The sequence below is a fragment of the Anabrus simplex genome, chromosome 2 (assembly GCF_040414725.1).
Source record: "Anabrus simplex isolate iqAnaSimp1 chromosome 2, ASM4041472v1, whole genome shotgun sequence".
NCBI lineage: Eukaryota > Metazoa > Arthropoda > Insecta > Orthoptera > Tettigoniidae > Anabrus > Anabrus simplex.
This window is the reverse complement of record NC_090266.1, coordinates 1,150,405,641-1,150,426,405: the sequence shown is the minus strand read 5'-3', so window position 1 is coordinate 1,150,426,405 and position 20,765 is coordinate 1,150,405,641. Positions and strand designations below refer to the sequence as shown.

The 20,765-nt window shown below is 41.3% G+C and overlaps 1 protein-coding gene across 2 annotated transcripts in view; it reads left to right on the top strand.

The window, feature by feature from the left end:
- The window catches only part of skd (mediator complex subunit skuld), an 888,725-nt gene that overhangs the window by 774,951 nt on the left and 93,009 nt on the right, over positions 1-20,765 (top strand). For both annotated transcript variants that reach the window (XM_067142112.2, XM_067142111.2), the window contains 2 exons: positions 3,641-3,805; positions 18,700-18,898. In XM_067142112.2, the coding sequence (XP_066998213.1) occupies positions 3,641-3,805; positions 18,700-18,898 (364 nt within the window). The remainder of the gene's footprint in view (positions 1-3,640; positions 3,806-18,699; positions 18,899-20,765) is intronic.

Here is a 20,765-nt window from a genome sequence, read left to right as displayed (position 1 = left end):
TATAATTGATCGATCTTCATACACAGGGTGAAAAAAAAAATGCCGCACGTGGAGGTCGGCATGCGGTTCCTCGTCAAAATTCATGACAAAAGTTCATCTTGCAAAACCTAATCCCACCAATAGGTTTAATAGAAATGCGAGTTAAGGAACTAGGCTCTGGCAACGTTGTAAAGGCGTGCAGCGTGGCCAAGCACAGATGGCATGAACTCAGTACTCTGCCGGAGCTGCCTTATTAGATCATTGGGATGAGGTAATGCCACAAATGCCAGTTGTGCGGACGCGCCGATGTTCAAGTCGCGTTTGCGCCTTTTTTTTTTTTTTTTTTTTTTCAGTTAATTTTCAAATTGTATCCAATGTACACCTCCACTATGCAATACACTATGTTCTGTCTTACCGTTACAGTTACCCTTATTTAAACATTCAAACATAACATGAACTTCTTACAGACGTAAATGACCACTTTGTTTCATCCATGGCACAAAAAAGCCAATACGTAGAACATAATAGTGGATACAGTAACATCGTCTCTATCCAATGCGTTACAAGGAAACAATACAGTACAATAGGTAAGCTACACTGGATTGCCCATTATGCTATGCACAATGATTCCATTGTGTGCGTGTGACGTCCAGTCTTATCTTCACAGAGCCGGTACGTACACTTACATGCAACGTTCACTTCACAGCAGATGTTCAAAACGACCACCTTGCATTTGCAAACACTTCGCCACTCACTGGAGCATACTTTGCCAGACCCTGCGCAACACCGCCAATGCAGCATGCACGCAAGCTATTAGGTCTTGTACATCCATGGGTGGAGTACTATAAACATGTTCCATTAAGTGTCCCCACGAATAAAAATCTAGTGGATTAAGGTCCGGGGAACGTGGAGGCGAGAACGTGGGACCTCCACGACCAATCCATTTCCCTGGAAACGCTTCATTTAACCAGTTATGCACAGTCATTCCAAAGTGTGGCGGTGCATCATCATGCTGAAACCATAGCTGTTGCTGAACACCAAGTGGAACGTTTTCTAAAGCATCAGGCAAAGTATTGCCCAGAAACGTACGATAGCGGAGTGCATTCAACTTGTTCGGCAATAAGTAAGGGCCTCAAAGCACTCCTCCCACGATTCCAGCCCAAAGGTTTGTACCAAAGCGTGCCTGAAAGCCACGTTCACAGGTGACATGGGTTGTGGTCAGACCAATCATGGCTGTTGTGATGGTTGAAAATACCTTCCTGAGTGAAGCTACATTAGTCGCTTCATATCACATTCTTTATAAAATGTTCGTTATCTTCAGCTTGTTGCAAAAGCCATTCACAGAACTGTACTCGTTGAATGCGGTCTTCTGGCTGCTGGTGTTGAGTTAACGTGTAATGCTATGGAAACTGCCTTGCAATATCATGGGTACTTTGCCGAGGTGATTGGTGAACGGCTTCAAGAATGTCGTCCTCTGTTTGTGGAGTACGTCTAGTCCTTGGACTACCCCTGTCCACTACTTGTGGACGAAGATTACCGGTCTCCTGCAGGCGTTGCTCAAGGCGACGAAAGATATTCTTATCGGGATGGTGCCTTTGAGGGTACCGTGCTGCATACTCACGAGCAGCAGCAGAAGCCATCTACTCAGTGAGCTGCGACGGCGGGTATGTTAGAGCGGGATGATGCACGTTTCTCTATTACATTCCGATGCGCTGCAGGATGTGACAGTGTTGCCAGCTTCTAGTTTACGACTTGTTTTCCAGCCGTACCAGATCCAGTTTGGCTATAGAAACTTTTGTCTTGCAATGGGATGAGGAATCGCATGCCGACCTCCAAGTGCGGCATTCTTTGTTCACCCTGTATACTGTACCTGCCCCTGCTCATCACTCATCAGGGGCCCCATAGGAAGGACGTTGGAAAAAGCTGACAGGAGAGATGGATGCAGGAGATCCAACTCATTTTAGTATGGTGCATGGGACTCTTCCCCACATTGACCTTGGTCTATGCAGCCGTGTGCTCGTTCCCCTGTTTCAGCGGGATGTAAAGTCACTGAAAATAAGAATGTGCGTATGGTATTGTATGTTTCATATAAGTCTTATATTATTGTATGTCTCAAATTGTATCGGACTTGATATTAATTATCAAAATATAAATCACCTCACATGCAGATTCGAGCCCTGTTTTTACTCACAATACCAAGAGAGTAGCTGCGGGGTTCTGTCGCGCAGCTGTGAGCTTGCATTCGAGAGATAGTGGGTTAGAACCCCACTGTCGGTAGCCCAGAAGATGGTTTTCCATGGTTTCCCATTTTCACACCAGGTAAATGCTGGGGCTGCATCTTAATTAAGGCCACAATCACTTTCTTCCTGCTCCTAGCCCTTTCCTATCCCATCGTCTCCATAAAACCTATCTGTGTCTATCTGACGTAAAAAACAAGACAAGACCTTATATCTCCAGGTTCAGTTGTAGAAAAATGTACCAATGAGGAATTTATACAACACCATGTGATCATTCTGTTTTTGAGTGACTGTACATGATGACTTCTGTGAAGACCCTCTTCCTATCGTTCTTACTTTGTTGAAACAGATTCCGTATTCTGAAACGTGCTGATTGGCATCACTTGCTGTGTTTAGCAACTCTTCTACCTGGAGCTTAGATGATGTGACTTGTGTCAAAGAAGGTATTCTTGATACTGCTGAGGAATCTATTCCATCTTTTTCCGGGACTCCTTGATGTAAACTCGTTCCTTGGTGCAATGTAGCAGTATGAAAGAGCGACGTTGTGCTCCTGAATGCTATTGAAGGAAACCAACTATGTCCAATTTTGTAACATTTTAGAAACTGTGCTCTAAGTTGCAAGTTCTTATTCAACAGGGTGAGAAAGCTTCATGGGAAACGGTTGCGTCGTCCATGATAGCACACACACATACACACAGCCATTATCTTTAGTCCTGCATGAACAAAACTGTGGCTGTCTGTACCTCGTAGCATAGTCACAGACCTTGTGGTACAGGGAATAAAACATGGATATTAAAAAGTCTTCCATTTTGACTATATCTTGCTGTTTGCATACAATATTCATTGTTGTAGTTCAAGAAGACTTTGGAGTAACTTCTTAAAAGAAACCATACTTTCAGTAGCTAATGTTAAATTCACATTACGACTTTGTTGATGTGCATAATCTGTATTGAGGTGCTTTTTAGAGATTTTTAATTAAACTGATAACGCTGTTGAAACCACCATCTTGTAGTTTAAGGATCAGGCTAAGAGATAATTAAAAAAATATATGTATTTTTCACCCTCACATTTTTTTTTGCTGTTTACCACACAATTTGAGGTATAGTGTCACAAAGGTAATAGAATGTGGTATGATAAAAACCGATATTCTGTATGTATGAAATTAATTATTAGACCGTTGTAAAATTGTCATAACTAAATGCCTAACTATGATCTCTTTTCATATGAATTTGCATGCTTGTTGATCATCTGAACTTCTGAAAATGTATTATTTATTGATTGAGGTAGTAACATGTCACAGTAATACAGTTTTACGCCAAAGTTTTATGATTATTTGCTTGAGAAACCCTGGATTCTTCTTTTCCAAGTTTATCAAATTAAAACTGTGTTATGTGCAGGAGGTAATTTTATATAAAATTTTGCAGGTTTGTCGTCTTGGTCGCCACTGCCCAATAACCAAGGTGCTACGAGATGGAATATTGAGGGTTGGAAAGACAGCAGCACTGAAGCTGGCCAAAGAGCCTATTGATGAGTGGTTTTCTTTGCTCGGAGATAATCCCACCACTACCATGCTCAAATTGTATGCTCAAGTAAGTTCTTTACTGTCATTACAGTGTTGCTAAATTTGCTTTTGTAATCGGTGTCCTACCGAGCAAGTTGGCTGTTCGATATGGATCATGTAGCTGAAAGCTTGCATTCCTGTGAGGGCAAGTTTGAGCAGCATTATTGGCAGTCCTAAAGACGGCTTTTCATGGCTGTACAACAATTAACCCTCCAGCAGGCCCAGTTTTCCTTGTTACATAAATGGGCGAGTGTTGCAGTTGGTGGCAGTCTTACTTATCTGAGTTTTTGGCAGGAGAAATGCTAAGTTTTTTTTTTTCTTCCTTTCTTTTCCACTCAAGATAATCTTAATCACTGACCAAGGTTATTTCATTATCTATATATATAAAATAAGAGTTTTTTTCTGTACATTGCTCAGAATTTGAAAAGAATGGTATTTCTGTATCGGTCATGTCCACACTAACAAGGAAATGTAATTTTTACTTTTCCGTAATTTCTGTATGTATGTATGTATGTATGTATGTATGTATGTATGTATGTATGTACACGCATCACTACAAAACGGCTGAAGAGAATTTGATGAAAATCGGTATGCAAAGTCGGGGAATAATTCGCTATAATCTAGGCCATAAATAATTTTATTCACGCTGATTGAAATGGTAGTTTAGGGGAAGGCCTAAAGTTTAATTTTCAAATATTTATGTTATTATTGGTCTATGTTAATGAAAATCGGTACGCAAAGTCAGTGTAATAAGCCGATATAATCTAGGCCATAAATTATTGTATTCACGCTGAGTGAAATGGTAGTTTAGGGGAAAGCCTAAAATTTAACTATCAGATCTTTGTCTTATTACTGGTTGTATCTTAATGAGAATCGGTAGGGAAAGTCGCGAAATAAGTCGCTACAATCTGGACTATGAATGATTGTATTCACGCTGAGACAAACGGTAGTTTAGGGGAAGGCCTAAAATTTAATTCTCACATTTTTTTTTTTTTTTGTTGTTATTATTGGTCATATCGATAAATACTTAACAACTAAAGTTACATAGCATTAAATTTCTGATCATTTATGTCTTATGCATTGTTACCGTACCGGCTAAGATCACTAAGATATTCAAGGATTTGGATTTTTGTTACTGAGTCCGTAACACCGCCGAGTCACGAGAAAATGGGTAAACAGAGTTTAATGAAAATTGGTATGTAAAGTCGAAGAATAAGGAACTTCAGTCTATGCTATAAATAATTTTATAAGATGCCCTAATATCACAGAGTCGAAAGAAAACTAAATGTGAAGGCCTGCAATATAGAATGCTCATAAAACTGATCAACAATAACATTACATTGACCATTGTTTGTTGTGATGTGCTTTGTGTCTTCTGTTGCCACTCATCTATGATAGATAGGATTACTGGTGCGTAACCAGTATTTTTAAAATTTTACTTTATATTGCACCGACACAGATAGGTCTTCCGGCAACGATGGGATAGGGAAGGGCTAGGAGTGTGAAGGATGCGGCCTTGGCCTTACTTCAGGTACATAACAGCATTTGCCTGGTGTGAAAATGAGAAACCACGGAATACCATCTTCAGGGCTGCTTACAGTGGGGTTCGAATCTATTATCTCCCGGATGCAAGCTCACAGCTGCGCGCCCCTGACTACACGGCCAACTCGCCCGGGCGTACCGAGTGTAACAGCATGCCTGAATATTGGCGGGAAGTAACTCTGGAGTTGGATAACTTTCTTCTTTAGTGTGCCATTCCTCTGATACATACATTTTCTGATACTACTGGTACGTAACACACTGGTTCATCCTGGTCATTCCAGCTGTGAAACTCGGGACTATTACATCGGCACCGTAGTACTGTTCGTTAAAAGTGACAAAATGTGAAGTTTTTCATTTGATCGAGTATTTTATATGATAACATTGCTTTTAATCGCTACATTCCTACTGACGTTTTTTGTAATGATCCATGTTGACTTCAGTTAGGAAAGCCACACAGTCGGTCTTTCTGAGAATCCCGTTGCGAAGCACGGGTACATCAGCTAGTTTACCAATATATCTTTCCTCTTGCTCTCCATAGTGTTAGAAATAATAAGTCAATATTTTTTCTTTCCAGTTGCTCTTCAAGTATTATATATTGCACATAGTACGCCAGTTGCATATTTCCGCAAGACTCAACACACAGCTCTTATTAAAATAGTGTTGGTGGTGCACTCATTATTACACAGAAGACACCAACCAGAGGGTTAAGCCTTGGCTGCTAACTTTGTAGATCTAGTCTTTTCTTATACTACTGTTCTCCAAAAACCTGTATGTTTTAGAGCACATTAAACTACTTAAAAGGAAAAAGTATACTTTCTTCAACAAGACTATTCTGGTTCGTGGGTTCGTGGTGTGGGTTTCTGTAGTCATGTTTTAGTTCATGAACCATGGGCAACGGCTGTATGGCCTAGTAAGTGGTCCTGATAATCCGGATACCAGTTGCTATGGAATGGGAGTTGGCATCTCGGACATATTCTGAGTCGTAGCCCTCCTTGTGCTCAGGCGCCTTAATCACAAGGCTTAATAAACCTCAGCTCCTAGGAGAAACCTAACTTGTTGGTATCTGCACAGCCTGACTCGCAGCAACCACCATTGTTATTGTTATTATCATCATCAATGTAAGTGATTATTATTATTATTATTATTATTATTATTATTATTTCATACCTGCCAACTTTCCCGATTTAGGCGGGAGACTCTAGATTTTCGACAGTTTTTCCCGCCTCCCGATTGTTCTATTATTTCTCCCGATTTTAGCTTATTTTTTGGCGAACTTCGAACATTTATTTTCAAATCTCGCCATTCCAGCTTTTACGCCAGTGGCCGGAAGTGCTTTGCTCATTGGCCGCTTTCAAATGAAATACCGACGTTTATTAATACGAGAAATGCGCGCGAACGTGCGATGTTCATTGAAACCTGTATATCGCGACGCATATATATCGATTGTTAATATCTCGTTCTCGCGTGCTGTGCTCGTGTTCACATCAGTCTAGTCGATTGCTAGATTTTGAGTCTTTTTTAGTAATTTAGTGTCAGAATTTCATATATAGCGATTAGTGACATTTCTAGAGATTTTAGGAGCCATTTGGAGACAGTTCTGGCAAATTTAAATTTATTACTTGTTTCGCATAACCCCGCGGGTGCGTGATGCTACATAGACATTTGTAGACTGGGTCGGGGGTCGAAGCATGGCCCACTCGCACGAGACCTGGATCAAAAGTTATGATCAAATTTGTGTCCTCTTCCTTTTGCGGGCATTTCATCTTCTTCCATGGTGTCCTTTGCATTTAGCCAATTTGGAGTTAAATGGGGTTAATTCTCAGAAATTGATACATTATATTATTAAAGTTATTGCAGTCATTCATGGTGATAATCTCCGAAAATTCCTGCGGTCATGGCTCCATAATCAGAATAATATATCATTAATAGTAACGTATTGGGCCAAGAAGAAGCAGAAGACCATAGCTAAGAGTTAATACGAGTCCCGTGGTCCCTAGTAGGCCAAAACAAACCACAAAAAAGAAAGTGACGTCGTAACAAGCAGTTATTCAAAATAGAATTTTCGTATTGGTTCTTGGAGTGGGCAGGATTTTGAATATTCCCTCTCTTGAGGCGTGACCAGATTCACAACAACCTACCCTTAGAACTGTGGCAGCTGTCTATCTAATTTCTCAGTATTCCAGAAATACGACATGAGTTGAGTAGAACTGGAGTTCTCATCTTGTTTTCTGGGTACTACTAAGTGACCATGCGGCTCCCTCTAATGTCAGTTTATCTGCCTTGCCAATCCCTCAAGACATAAGCTGCTTAAATAGAAAGGCTTTTATGTTAAGATTTACCAATACTCCCTTTTCTTACAGAATGGAACTTCCGTATTATACATGGAGATAGCAGTCTCCCAGTGCAGCTATTATGTGGAGTTAATATTTTGCCATAGCGAACAAACTGTGGGCCATGAAACTATATGCCAGCATGCCAGCGTAAAATTACGATATTCCCATGGTAGATCAAATTATGACACGAAGCCTAGGCCGTTTGGGTACAATACCAGGCGAGTTATAAACTATAAATTTCATTTCTGTTCCGTATTGAAGTACAATTATAAGAAATAAATTTACTTTTTCAATACAATATATCAAGTAAATAATATTACATCAGTCTTGGGATTAGTTTCAGCCACTTAGTGGCCATCTTCAGCCAAATAAAAATTAAACGGATCATGTGATAACTACGACATATGTACACCAGACAAAGACAGTGTTGCAGTATAATTATACATTAAATACATATAATAACAAAATAATGGTTGTGATCTTCTTGTCTTATAGTGAAATGTGCAGTATATCTAATGCCTGATGTAGAAGAAGCACTGACAACATGTCTGGCTGAAGATGGCCACTAAGTGGCTGAAACTAGTCCCAAGACTGATGTAATATTATTTACTTGATATAGTGTATTATATGTAGTGAGTCGATTTTGAAGTTCCTTCCATGCATTCAACTTGATGGTAACAATAAATATTAAATAAATGGTTTTTGGTGTTTCCTTGTTTCACTTCCCCAGAAGAAAAAATAATGCCCAAATGAAAAAGAAACTAACACGTTTGTTGTTTTGCGTGACTGCCAATATTGTAATTGTAACCACCATACCCAAAAAAAACCTGTTGTGATATGTATTCTGAACTGTGAAAGCATAAGCAGATCAAAAATTTGTGAATATTCCTCCAAATGACACAGTGATACTGAAATGTTTGAGGAACCATAAAGCAGCAGTAAATCAGTTGTGAACCTTGATTGTATGCTACTTCAATTTTTGTCTGCTCTGTTTTTCTCTTACTGAAGTTGGCCTGGTTCTTGTAGCCTTATTTATGATTGTGCATTGTGTATACTACAACTAGCCACAAACTATGTTTCTGCTTTATTACCGGTCAGCCAGACTGAGTGGCTCAGACGGTTTAGGCGCTGGCCTTGTGACCCCAACTTGGTGGTAGGTTCAGTCCGGGCTCCGACCGCTGGTATTTGAAGGTGCTCAAATACGGCAGCCTTGTGTCGGTAGATTTACTGGCATGTAAAAGTGCTCCTGTGGGACTAACTTCCAGCACCTCGACATCTCCGAAAACCATAAAAGTAGTTAGCGAGACATAAAACCAATAACATTAACATTGTTATTGTTACCTGTCGCCTTTTGTTGTCAGAGCTTACTATTTCTGCAAAGTACTACACTTCCAATATCAATGATAACCTGACCATCTTTTTTCTTTTATAACTTGTATTCTCAACATTTTTAGTCATCCCTCCTTTTTTGAGAAGTGTGCTCTTGCATTCTACTACATGTCATCATCATTATCGATTCCCCTTTTACAGCTGACACCAGGTGGGGGCATATATGGTTCCTCCCCACTTCATCCCATCTCTCCACCATTTCTCATCCAACACTGGGTGTTCCAGTCCAGATTCGATTGTCCTATGCTGTTCTTCAGAGCATCCATCCATTGTTATCTTGGTCTCACGTGTCCTCTCTTCCCTGTCATCTGTCTTTCCAGTGCTTGTCTAGGCAGGCTTTCTTCTTTCATCTGCTTGACTTATCCAACTACCTTAATCTGTTCTCTTCCAGTTTGTCATTTAGTTTTTTTACATTTAACTCTTTTCATGTCGTCATTTCTCACTCTATCCCTCCTTGTCTTCTGTACCATACTCCTCAGGAATTTCATTAGAGCTGCCTGCACTCTACTTTCATCTCCGAGTCATTGTCCAGATTTCTGCTCCATATGTAATTATAGTTAAGTAGTAATCATTGTATATTACTTCTTTAGCTTTCATCGGTACGTCTTTATTCCACGTTAATCTCTGTACCTGGACGTAAAAGTGTTCTACTATTTCCAGTTCCTTGTCTCCAATTAGGATATCTCCCTTTCCTTCTTTACTTACTCTACTCATCGTTATTCTCTTCTCCATGTTGATCCTCAGTCCCCATTGTTCAGTCATTCTATTCAGTACATTCAATTGTTGTTATCTTTTCCCCAGATCACATAATCATCTGCAAACATCATTACATTCATTCTTTCCCCTTTATAAGTAAAGATGACAACACACTCCCTCGTTTTACCCCATTGTCAATTCCAAACCATTCTGTTCTACCCACTGCTGTCTTCACACAGCTGTAACAGTTATCATATATTGCTTTTATCTTGGTTATAAGTTCCTTGCCAGTGGAACTGGCATCTGTACATCTTACCTCCTTTCTTGAATATTGGTATTGTAAGTACCTTTTCCCAATCCTCGGGCACTCCTCTCTCCATACACATTTGAGTATTCTGTAACTCCATTGGAGTCCTGCTGGTTCTGCAGCCTTGATCTTTTCTATGGCTACTTCATCTATTCCCACAGCATTTCCCATCTTCATCTTTTTAACTGCCCATTACACTGCTGTCATTGTAATGACTTTATTCCTTCTCTGTTTTTCTGCTGCCTGGATACCTTCTCCACATGCCTGGTTTTTCATGTTCAGCAATTCACTGAAATATTCTTTCCATCTGTTCAGTATCTCTTCAGGTTTTGTCAGTATTACTTTTTCTTTATTCTTAACAAATCCTGTGTTCACAGTTCAAATCTTCCTTTACATCCGGAGTGAATGATTCCCAACTTTTCTTCAGCTACTACTCTTTTTCAAACTCTTTTAGCTTCCATGTGTTTGGGTCTACTCTCATCAGTCTCTTGTGTTTTCCATTCCTTCCAAGTTTTCTTCTTTTCTCCTTTACTTTATTTTTCACTCTATCATCCCACCATGTTGTCTCTTTCTCTCTTACCTTTCCTGATGTTCTGCCACGTTTTCTCTGCACACCTTACAAATGCACCCTTAAAATTATTCTGTTCCTCTTCAACACGACTAATATCTGTCCTTGGCATCAGTTTTTTAATTCTTTCCTGAAGTCGTCCTGAACCTCATATCCTTCAATCTCCAGACCCTATTTGTTCTTTCTCTTTTTTCTTCTAATTTTGCAACCTTGCCTACTTTCAACTTTGCTGTCACTGCTCTACGATCTCTACGATCACCCCTCCTCCCCCCCTCTCCCCCTCTCCCCCTCTCCCCCCAAAGGCTTCCTCAGTCTTAGCTGTAACATCCATAATATCTTCCTGATGTCCTTTCTCCACTAATATGTAATCAGTCAACATTTTTGGTTTTCTGTCTCCGCTTCCATACTTGGTAATCTGCTGGCTGTTCTCTTCCTGAGCCACATTTCCTATTATTAGTTGGTTCCTCTGGCAGAAGTCCACTAACATATCACCTTCTTGATTCTTGTTGCCAAACCTATATGGCCCCAGAATCTCTTCTCTTCCCAGTCTCTACTTCTTCAAGGAATTGTTCTGTAATCTCTTTTTTATTTCCAGTCTTTGGAGCGTATAATTGGAACAGATATTCTTGCTATGATCGTTCTCTATAATTGATCTTCACCTCCTCCACATATTCCAGGTCATCCTTTCTAAAGATCTTTCCTACTCAGTTCACTGCATCCTGTCCTCCACTGTAAAACAGCCTATCCCCTTCCTTCAGTTCTCTTTCTCCACTTCCTCTCCATTTTGTTTCAATAAGACCAAGGATATTTCCTTCCCTTTCATTAACTCTTATCAGCTCTTTGGTCTTGTGTGTTAGGGTTAGGATGTTGACTGTTCTGATTCAATGTATCATGATACTGGTCGCCCACTTGTCACAGCTCCCCCAGTACCTGAAAAATTGCACATCGCCTGCAGGGGATGCCCTAGCATTTTCCGAGGCCACACCATATTTGCACACATTTTTATGGGTCACCACTCCCAAAGGCATTTTAGAGCTGATGCTGGCAGATGATGAGGCTGCTCCTAACTTGGAGTACCTACACCTTCAGCAGCCCCTAACCTGGGGCAGACACTGCTTCATGGGTTCTAGTGTCATTTTCTACACTGAGATGACCACTACCCCAACTAAGAGAACTCATCTGCCCAAAACCATTGATCCTCTTATGGGGTAGAGTTATTTCTTGCCACCCGATACTCATCGCAGAGCTGCTAGCTGTATGGCCTACTCTATTACCATAGCAGACTGGACCGGCCAGACAACCTCTACAACATATAAAGTATGAAATTGATTTTGTTCTTTCACTTACAGGTTAAATAAAGTACACTGCTTGACAAAAAAAATTGAAGCACCCAGAAGAAATGGTCGGATGTCAATGTAACTTCGTACACGTACACACCATCGGCGGGTATGTAAATGATTAGAGTTGCAATTCTCTGTGACAGGTAGAATGGCCAACAGAGTGCATTAGTGTTTTTTAGGTTTAATGTTGTTACCCAAGACTGGTAGGGTATGTAAGGGGCATGAACATCGTCAGATGTTGAACTATCTCTGTGAAGGACATGGAGATGCCGTGTACTCATGTGCAACAGTGTTATCAGCACCTGGCAGAGTTTGAAAGTGGCATCATAGTGGGTCTCCATTCGGCCGGCTGGTTGAATCGTGCAGTATCCAAATTTGTGGGCATTCGAATGTGACAGTGGCCCTATGTTGGTCTGCATGGGAACATTGGGGCAGGAATGGTAGTCATCAATGTTTCGGTGGACCACGTTTGGCCACCACAAGGGAGGATCGCCTTATTGTGCACCGGACACATCGATACACCTTCACATCTGTGCCTGCCATCCGAGATCAAATAATGGACTCCCTGCAACATTCTGTGGCATCCAGCATCATTGGTCGGAGGCTAGCAGCAGCTGGACTAGCATGGACTGCTGATGAATGGTGTCGCATTGTGTTCAGCGATTAATGGCGGTTCTGCACTACCCTGGATGACCATCTTCTGCGAGTACAGCGGTGACCTGTGGAGATGTCCTATTCTTCCAATGTTTTGGAGAGGCACAGCAGTGTTACTCCTGGCGTCATTGTGTGGGGGATCTATCGGGTATGACTTCAGGTCATGGCTGGTAGTAATTGAGGGACAATGGTATGTCACGGACATCCTGCATCCTGCTGTGTTATCTCTCATGTGACAGTATCATGGGGCCATTTTTCAACAGGACAATGCTCGTACACACACGGCACATGTGTCTGTGAATTGGCTGCATGATGTTGAGGTACTCCCATTGCAAGCAAGATCCCCAAATCTGTCCCCGATAAAACATGGACCAGCTCGGACATCAACTCCGTCCCAGTGCCAGTATCAAGGATATCTAGGACCAGTTACAACAGTTGTGGGCCAACTTGCCTCAGGAGAGGATACAACGGCTCTATAACACATTTCTCAAACAAATCGGTGCATGCATCAAGGCCACAGGGGTTGCAGCGTCATTCTGATAAATGGGATCGTACTGCCAAGTTCTTTGATTTTGTAGTCGCTTGAGATAACATCATATACCCTCTCAGCACGTGAAGTTTAATTTTGTTTCCTCCTCCCCTTCCGAGTGCTTCAAATTTTTTTTCTCATGCATTGTATAAACATATTTTTATTATTAATTTTTTTTTTCTATGGTACACGTAGTCTTCTGAGTGTGCATTTTTCTTCAGTAGTTCCCACTTGAGACTACCACAATTTTAATAATAATGTTATTGGTTTTTATGTCCCACTAACTACTTTTTTGTGGTTTTTGGAGACACTATAGGAGATCTTTTACGTGCCAGTAAATCTAAAGACACGAGGCTGACGTATTTGAGCACCTTTAAATACCACCGGACTGAGCCAGGATCGACCAGCCAAGCTGGGCTCAGAAGGCCAGCACCTCAAACTGTGAGCCACTCAGTCCAGGAGTAACACAGTTTTAATTTTACATATCATTTTAAAATCCTCTACTTTTGTAATATTTGTTAACTCAAGAACCTTGAAGATGGGGGGCTTATGGTCAGAGCCCGGGGCACGATTATGTCTTTCTTTGTCAACTTCCGCAACAGGCTCGGAATCAACAAAGATATCGTCCATGCTGTTGCCCTCACAACATTGAAGAGATCAATAAGGATGTCGAGACATCATCTACATGCATTCTCATTTTATCATATTCACTGTGCTGCCAATCACAAATCTTTCTCATGATTATATTTCACTTCTTTTATTCATAACCATTGTTGGTTGTTTATTTATATACTGTTGTAGTATTCTGGATTCTTGTACTCACTTATAATTGCAGGCAGATTAATAAATAAAAATATTGGAGCCATTGAGTTGTCGCTAGACTTAGTGAATGAATAATAGATTTCTTACATCGACAGAGCGAGTTGGCTATGTGGTTCAGGTCACATATCTGTCAGTTTCCATTTGGGAGATAGTGGATTTGAACCGCTCTCTTAGCAATCCTGAAGACGGTTTTCTGTAATTTCCCATTTTCACACCAACACACCAGGCAAACATTACCTTACTTAAGGCCATGGTTGCACAAGAGACCTTTTTGTTTTGGTGCATTGTAAAACAAATTAAAAGAAGATAGTTCTTATATGAACTCTAGCAAGAGGAACATAGAAAAAACTAAAATTAAGTGACAAAATAAATTATTGCTGCAATTAACTTCTGCCATAGTTGTGCATGCTAAGATGCTCAACATGTGAAAGAATCAGGGATTAGTTAGGGAGGTTAATTCAGATCACTGTGATGTTAAACGACTCGATGTATTATTCCCCCTCGCACTGTTTCCGCACTCACTCCAGGCAACTGTTATGACAGAGCCCTTTTTTAAGTTCATAAGCACATGTACTAATCATAAACACAAATGTGTAATTGCTCACTGCAAGCAATATTTGAATAGAGATTGATAGATGTGCACAGAGTTAACAACCATAAGATCCCTCGAATCGCACATGGTCTATCCATTAGCATTCTTCCCTAGCAGATTAGTTTTCTTCTGCTTCTCCTCCTCCCCTTTTCCAGTTTACTGTGATCGCAGGATGTGAATTCAGCCTTGTTTCACAGCCGGATGCCCTTCCTGACACCAGCCCTGTGTAGAGGGTTGTATTCACTATTCTGTAGCAGTTGGTAGTGTGGTATTTTGTGTGAAAATGGACAGATATGTATTAAGATGAACACTTAACACCCGCATGGAAAGGGACCCAAAGTTGACAATGGATACTTTACAGCAGAGCTGAACTAAAGTGTCTGGAGTTTAAAAATTGCATTTCTATGATTTGATTTGCGGTACCTATGGGTCTGCTTAACAAACTAAGTTACAGAGCAGTTTGAGTCTTAGCCAGTTGATGTCATGAAAACTTCGTACAGTTGGTAAGAAAATTAGTGCTGTAATTGTTTTGTAGTTTTTTCTTTTCAAAATACAGTTTTCTTAATAGCAACAGCAACAGTCTTCTGAATTATTGCACCTTGAAGCGTGTACTCTTTTTTTAAATGCTCATTATCTTATGTCAATTATAGAACCACAAAAAATCTCAAAAATGGATAATCTGAATTTAGGTTCCTTCCTTGCAACGGATCACATGCAGTTAAAATCTCCGACTTGGCAGAGAATTGACCCCGGAGCCCTCTCCACCGAAGGTCGATAAGCTGATCATTCAATCACTTTATTCATGATTCAACGTAGAAATAAAATGAAATGGCGTATGGCTTTTAGTGCCGGGAGTGTCCGATGACATGTTTGGCTCGCCAGGTGCAGGTCTTTAATTCGACGCCCATGGGTGACCTGTGCGTCGTGATGAGGATGAAATGATGATGAAGACGACATACACCCATCCCCCATGCCAGAGAAATTAACCAATTATGATTAAAATTCCCGATCCTGCCAGGAATCGAACCCGGGACCCCTGTGTACAAAGGCCAGCACGCTAACCACTTAGCCATGGAGCTGGACAACGTAGAAATAATATGCTTGATGACATCACATGATCAACAATACAGGCCAAGCAATAGACCCAAATACTGAAGGTGCTTAGCGCCCGCCACATCAGTATAGAGTGTACCTCTCTTGGGCAGCCACACAGCCTTGTATTCTCCTATGTAGACAATTGTATAAGTGACTTATATCATCCTATGATATTGTGTTCCAAGCACCTTGCTCCTGTTGTTGCAATTGTGCAATTTTAGTAGTTGGGTGTACAGAGTGGGTCGGGCATTGTGCCATCATGTCCCAAATATGATCAGTGGGAGAGAGGTCTGGGGATTTTGCTGGCCAGTGGAGTTGTCAAAGAGCATGTTGCTTAGTAGCAGCAGCAGTGTGTGAATGAGCAGTATCCTTCCGAAACGGTAGGTCACCTTGCTGATGTAGAAATGACAGCAAGACAGTTTGAACAATTTCCTGGATGCAGGGGACACTGTTGAATGGATCCTCCACAAACACCAAGGTGAACAGGAATTGTAGCCTATTCCAAATCATGCCATAATGCCAGGAGTTTGGGCGAATACAGTGGAAGATCATGCTCACATAAACAGTCATTCCTTGCATGAAGACAAAACCTGCTCTCATCACTAAACACAACAGAGCCCCATTCCATTCTCCAGGTGATCCTTGCCAAACACCACAGGAGATACGCACGATGGTGATGTGACAGAAGCTGGTCCTAAGGCACATTTGTTCATTGTCCTGCTTTAAGTAGATGGTTCGCAATGGTACGTGTGCATACCTGGTGCCACATTTGCTTTGATCTCTGCTGTGGATGCATTATGGTCTGTCAGTGATACCCTTACAATATGGTAATCTTGATGTACATTTGTATTACGAGGCCGTCCTGAACCTGGTCTACGGGTGTGGACCCATTCAAGCGACCACTGTTGAAAACATCACCACACTATGGATGCATCATGATCAGTGTGTGCAGCAGTCTGTCGATATGTCCATTCCGTCTCGTGAAGTCCCAAAATAATCAACCTTCTACCTTCCTGGCGCACACGATATCGTCTGGTATGTGGCTGGACGTGGTAAAGCATAGTAAATGGTACCATGCCATCGGTTGGGCGACGTCCTTGAAATATTCATCAGTATAACTACAATTCTCCAATGTGCAACTGTTGTACCCATGTTCAGTTAGACATCTCTGTTTAGAATGTTACATTTTTTTCTTTTTTGCTGAAATTTTATTCTGAAGCCCGTGAAATCGCCTATATTCGGCACTGTATATCCTTTAATAGATAGGATAAGCCAGAGGCTATGTATATAGTCCTGACGCTCAACGCATACCCACGCAGTATCCTCTGATCTCAAAACTTGGCCCACCCTGGTAATAATGAGGGTTGTCAGTCTGCCCGCCCTAGTGATAATGAGGGTTGTCAGTCGGTTTCTTTCCTCCGGACACAAGGGGCGCATGTTGTTTAAAAGGCAAGTGAGCGCTGTCAAAAGCAAGGTTGTCATATTTTGCGTTGATTATTTAAACATGTTAACATTTGATTTATTCTAAAGTCAAAATATAAATGTAAAAACTTGATCATGAACCACAGCACAAACCAATATCACAGAATAATTTGTTTCGTGGTTAACGCGTGCGGTCGTCGCAGATGTTGAAAGAAAGAAAAACAGGAAGCAGGAATTGGCAAATAAGCTCGACAAAGACTAAACTTAAATTGATACCAAAGTAGGCCTATTAAAATATTCATTTTATGCTGCTAATATCAGTGTCTCGCTTTCAGTAAAGAAAGGAAAAGTACAACAATTATTTACAACTTGTTTTATGTCGCACCGTCACAGATAGGTGTTATGGCGACGATGGGCTAGGAAAGGCCTAGGAGTGGGAAGGAAGTGCCCGTAGCCTTAATTAAGGTACTTCCCCAGCATTTGCCTGGTGTGAAAATGGGAAACCATGGAGAACCATCTTCAAAGCTACCGACATTGGGGCTTGAACCCATTATCTCCCCGATGCAAGCTCACAGCTGCGTGCCCCTAACCGCACAGCCAACTCGCCCGGCAAAGGAAAAGTAAAATCACGAACTAGGGACTGGAATAATAATAATAATAATAATAATAATAATAATAATAATAATAATAATAATAATAATAATAATAATTGTCCTCCTCTGTAGTGTAGGGGTTAGTGTGATTAGCTGCCACCCCCGGAGGCCCGCATTCATTTCCCGGCCCTGCCACGAAATTTGAAAAGTGGTACAAGGGCTGGAACGGGGTCCTCTCAGCCTTGGGAGGTCAACTGAGTAGAGGTGGGTTCGATTCCCACCTCAGCCATCCTGGAAGTGGTTTTCCGTGTTTTTCCCTCTTCTCCTCCAGGCAAATGCCGGGATGGTACCTAACTTAGGGCCACGGCCGCTTCCTTCCCCCTTCCTTGCCTATCCCTTCCAATCTTCCCATCCCCCACCAAGGCCCCTGTTCAGCATAGCAGGTGAGGCCGCCTGGGCGAGGTACTGGTCATTCTCCCCGGTTGTATAATTTCCAGGTGTGATTCCCACGGTCTCCACATTACTGCATGAAGTGAAGTGAAAAGCAACACACTTCACAAATATTAATTAACGAAGCAAAGAAATAATCCAAAACTTGCAAAGAGCAAACAAAGCAAGTGTGAATTGTCTGAGCTGAAAAAAAGACTGACGTCTATTTAATAAGAGGTGCATTGGCAACAGAGCTGTGAGGATTTCTGAAGGAGAATGCGAACTTCCGTTTTAAAGCCCACTGCCGTCATAAATCACCCCCTGCTAGGCAAGTGAGTGGCCAGGGAGATGAAACGTTTGCCGAACTGTTTGAATGCCACTGGGTACGCGTTGCCCGTCTCAGCTATACATAAGATTTTTTTTTTTTTTACTCATGGGTAGTTGAAAAGAAACCTCACTCCTTTCCATCTAATTTGTGTATTTGTATTTTTCTTTGCTGACCGAAAAAGGGAGGCAAAAACTGTTTTCTCACAAGTTGCATTTCTATAATTCATTACCACTAAGCGATGAATGACTAATTCCTATGAATGTAGTATTATTTCCGCTTACAGGTATGCCGTCATCACCTGGCTCCCCATCTGACTCAAGTTCCACTGGACAAAACATTGCTTGATCCCCCAGAAGGAGCTCAAACTCCTCGGTCCACCATTGATCCACCTATGCCGTCCCCTATGCCTCCCCCATCAACACCAGAGAGCAACCAAGGGCAGATTCCCGAGAAGGCTCCCTCCACACCAAAATCTGATCACGGTAAGTGTTTCTCATACAAACTTGTAATTTGCTGAAATATTAAAATTAGAAAAAATATATTATTCATCTCTTGTTGTTCTTGAAATTATTGTCATAAAATTATAGCCAGTTATCCCTTACAGTTATTGCTTTGATAATGAATCTCTCCCACAGGACATAACCATATCATTAAAACAACGCGTGTATTTTCATCCTGGACTGTTGTATCTATTAACATCCCACAGTGCAAGCCTTTCAGCTCTAAGTGACTTTACCATACCCCTTTTATTGGCTAGCTAACATTCTTTTACCTTATTTTATACAAGTCAGAAATCAAGTCTAGCCCAATTTTCCTTATTCTCCTGAATGACGTCCACTTTCCCATAGACTCGTGGTGTAAAATATCTGCAGTATAGGTTGTAGAAATCGACCTCTGTTCCTCAGGAGGGAATTTTATGACCTATTGCAACTTTTTACATGGGCTATAACATTTTTATTTTCAACATTGTCTTGTGGTTCACTGCACTTAGGAATTTTTTTTTTTACAATTGGCTTTACATAGCACCAACACCGATAGGTTTTATGGCGATGAACTTATGAATTTAACATTACATCTTTTGATGAATAGGAAGATTCTAGATCATTTTACATTGAGCTACAGTTCAGGAATTCTTTACTGTGGGTATATTATTGGTTTTACGTCCCAGCTTAGGCTCGGAAGGTCAGCAGTGTACCGTCTGAGCCACCCAGTCCTGCAGTTTGGTATTTTATTTGTTTTATTAAAAGCTGATTTGTGAAGAAAATAGAAATCATATCACTAACAAGGGCAGGTAAACAAGTAGCTATTGTTACGAATTACTCTAATTTATTTAGGGATGACCCAGTAAATGCACACACACATACATATGCAAACAATTCTATTCAGCTCTTAATGGCCACACATACTAATTGCTGTCTCTTTACACAGGAGTTGGTTTGGCCCGTTCTTATTACCTGAGGATGACTATAATCCTATTCACTAGCTCACCTTACTTTCACTTCTGTAAGTCCAGTCACCCTACACAGAAACTGCATGCAGCTAGGTTTGAATACAGGCTAACCTCCGTGCAACACACGACGACAGTTTCTTGGTTTGATTCCTCAGTCACCTGCAGTGAACAACTAAACAGCAAAAGTTCAACAGTGCTAAACAGAAGGGCAGTACTCACAGAGCGACCATTAGCGCTGTTTCAATTATACTCACGATAGCTGTTCCGATCACTGACTCTATGACGATCCTCGGTCCATAGAAGTACACAAACACACAGTACTCTCAGGTAGTACATTCCGTTCCATTCGCTATCTTCAGTCCAGCTACTCACTTGTCTCTCCGATGCGACAACAGCCACAACTCCTCGTTCAGACCGTGGTGGAAAACTAGCGACAGTCAACACCTTTTTTGCCCTCAGCCCAACCACTGAACCCCAACACACCAAATCCAACTCCGACTCCAGCACCGAGTCCCACATTGACTCTAACACTGACTTCACCACGAAGTCCAACACTGACAGACTGTCTACGGCTAGCCTTCCTTTTTATAGCTTGGGTGATGTGTACCAAAATATTCGCGACATGGCTAAGAGATGGAACATTCTCATTGGATCTCCCAGAAACTGAAAGGTAAACCAGCCGACAAGAACAACACACGGAAATGCCAGGTGGGAGATTCCCAGTTGTCTGGCTCACTAACTCCTTCCAGAAGGTACCGAAAGGGGCTGGCACATAACAATATCGTGAAATGTGACAAAACTAGCATCAAGTAATAGCAGTGGTACAAAATTATGTGCTGCCTTCAAAGTAGTTCCCCTTATTGTGCAAGGAATGAATGTAGCGGTACTTCATATAATCA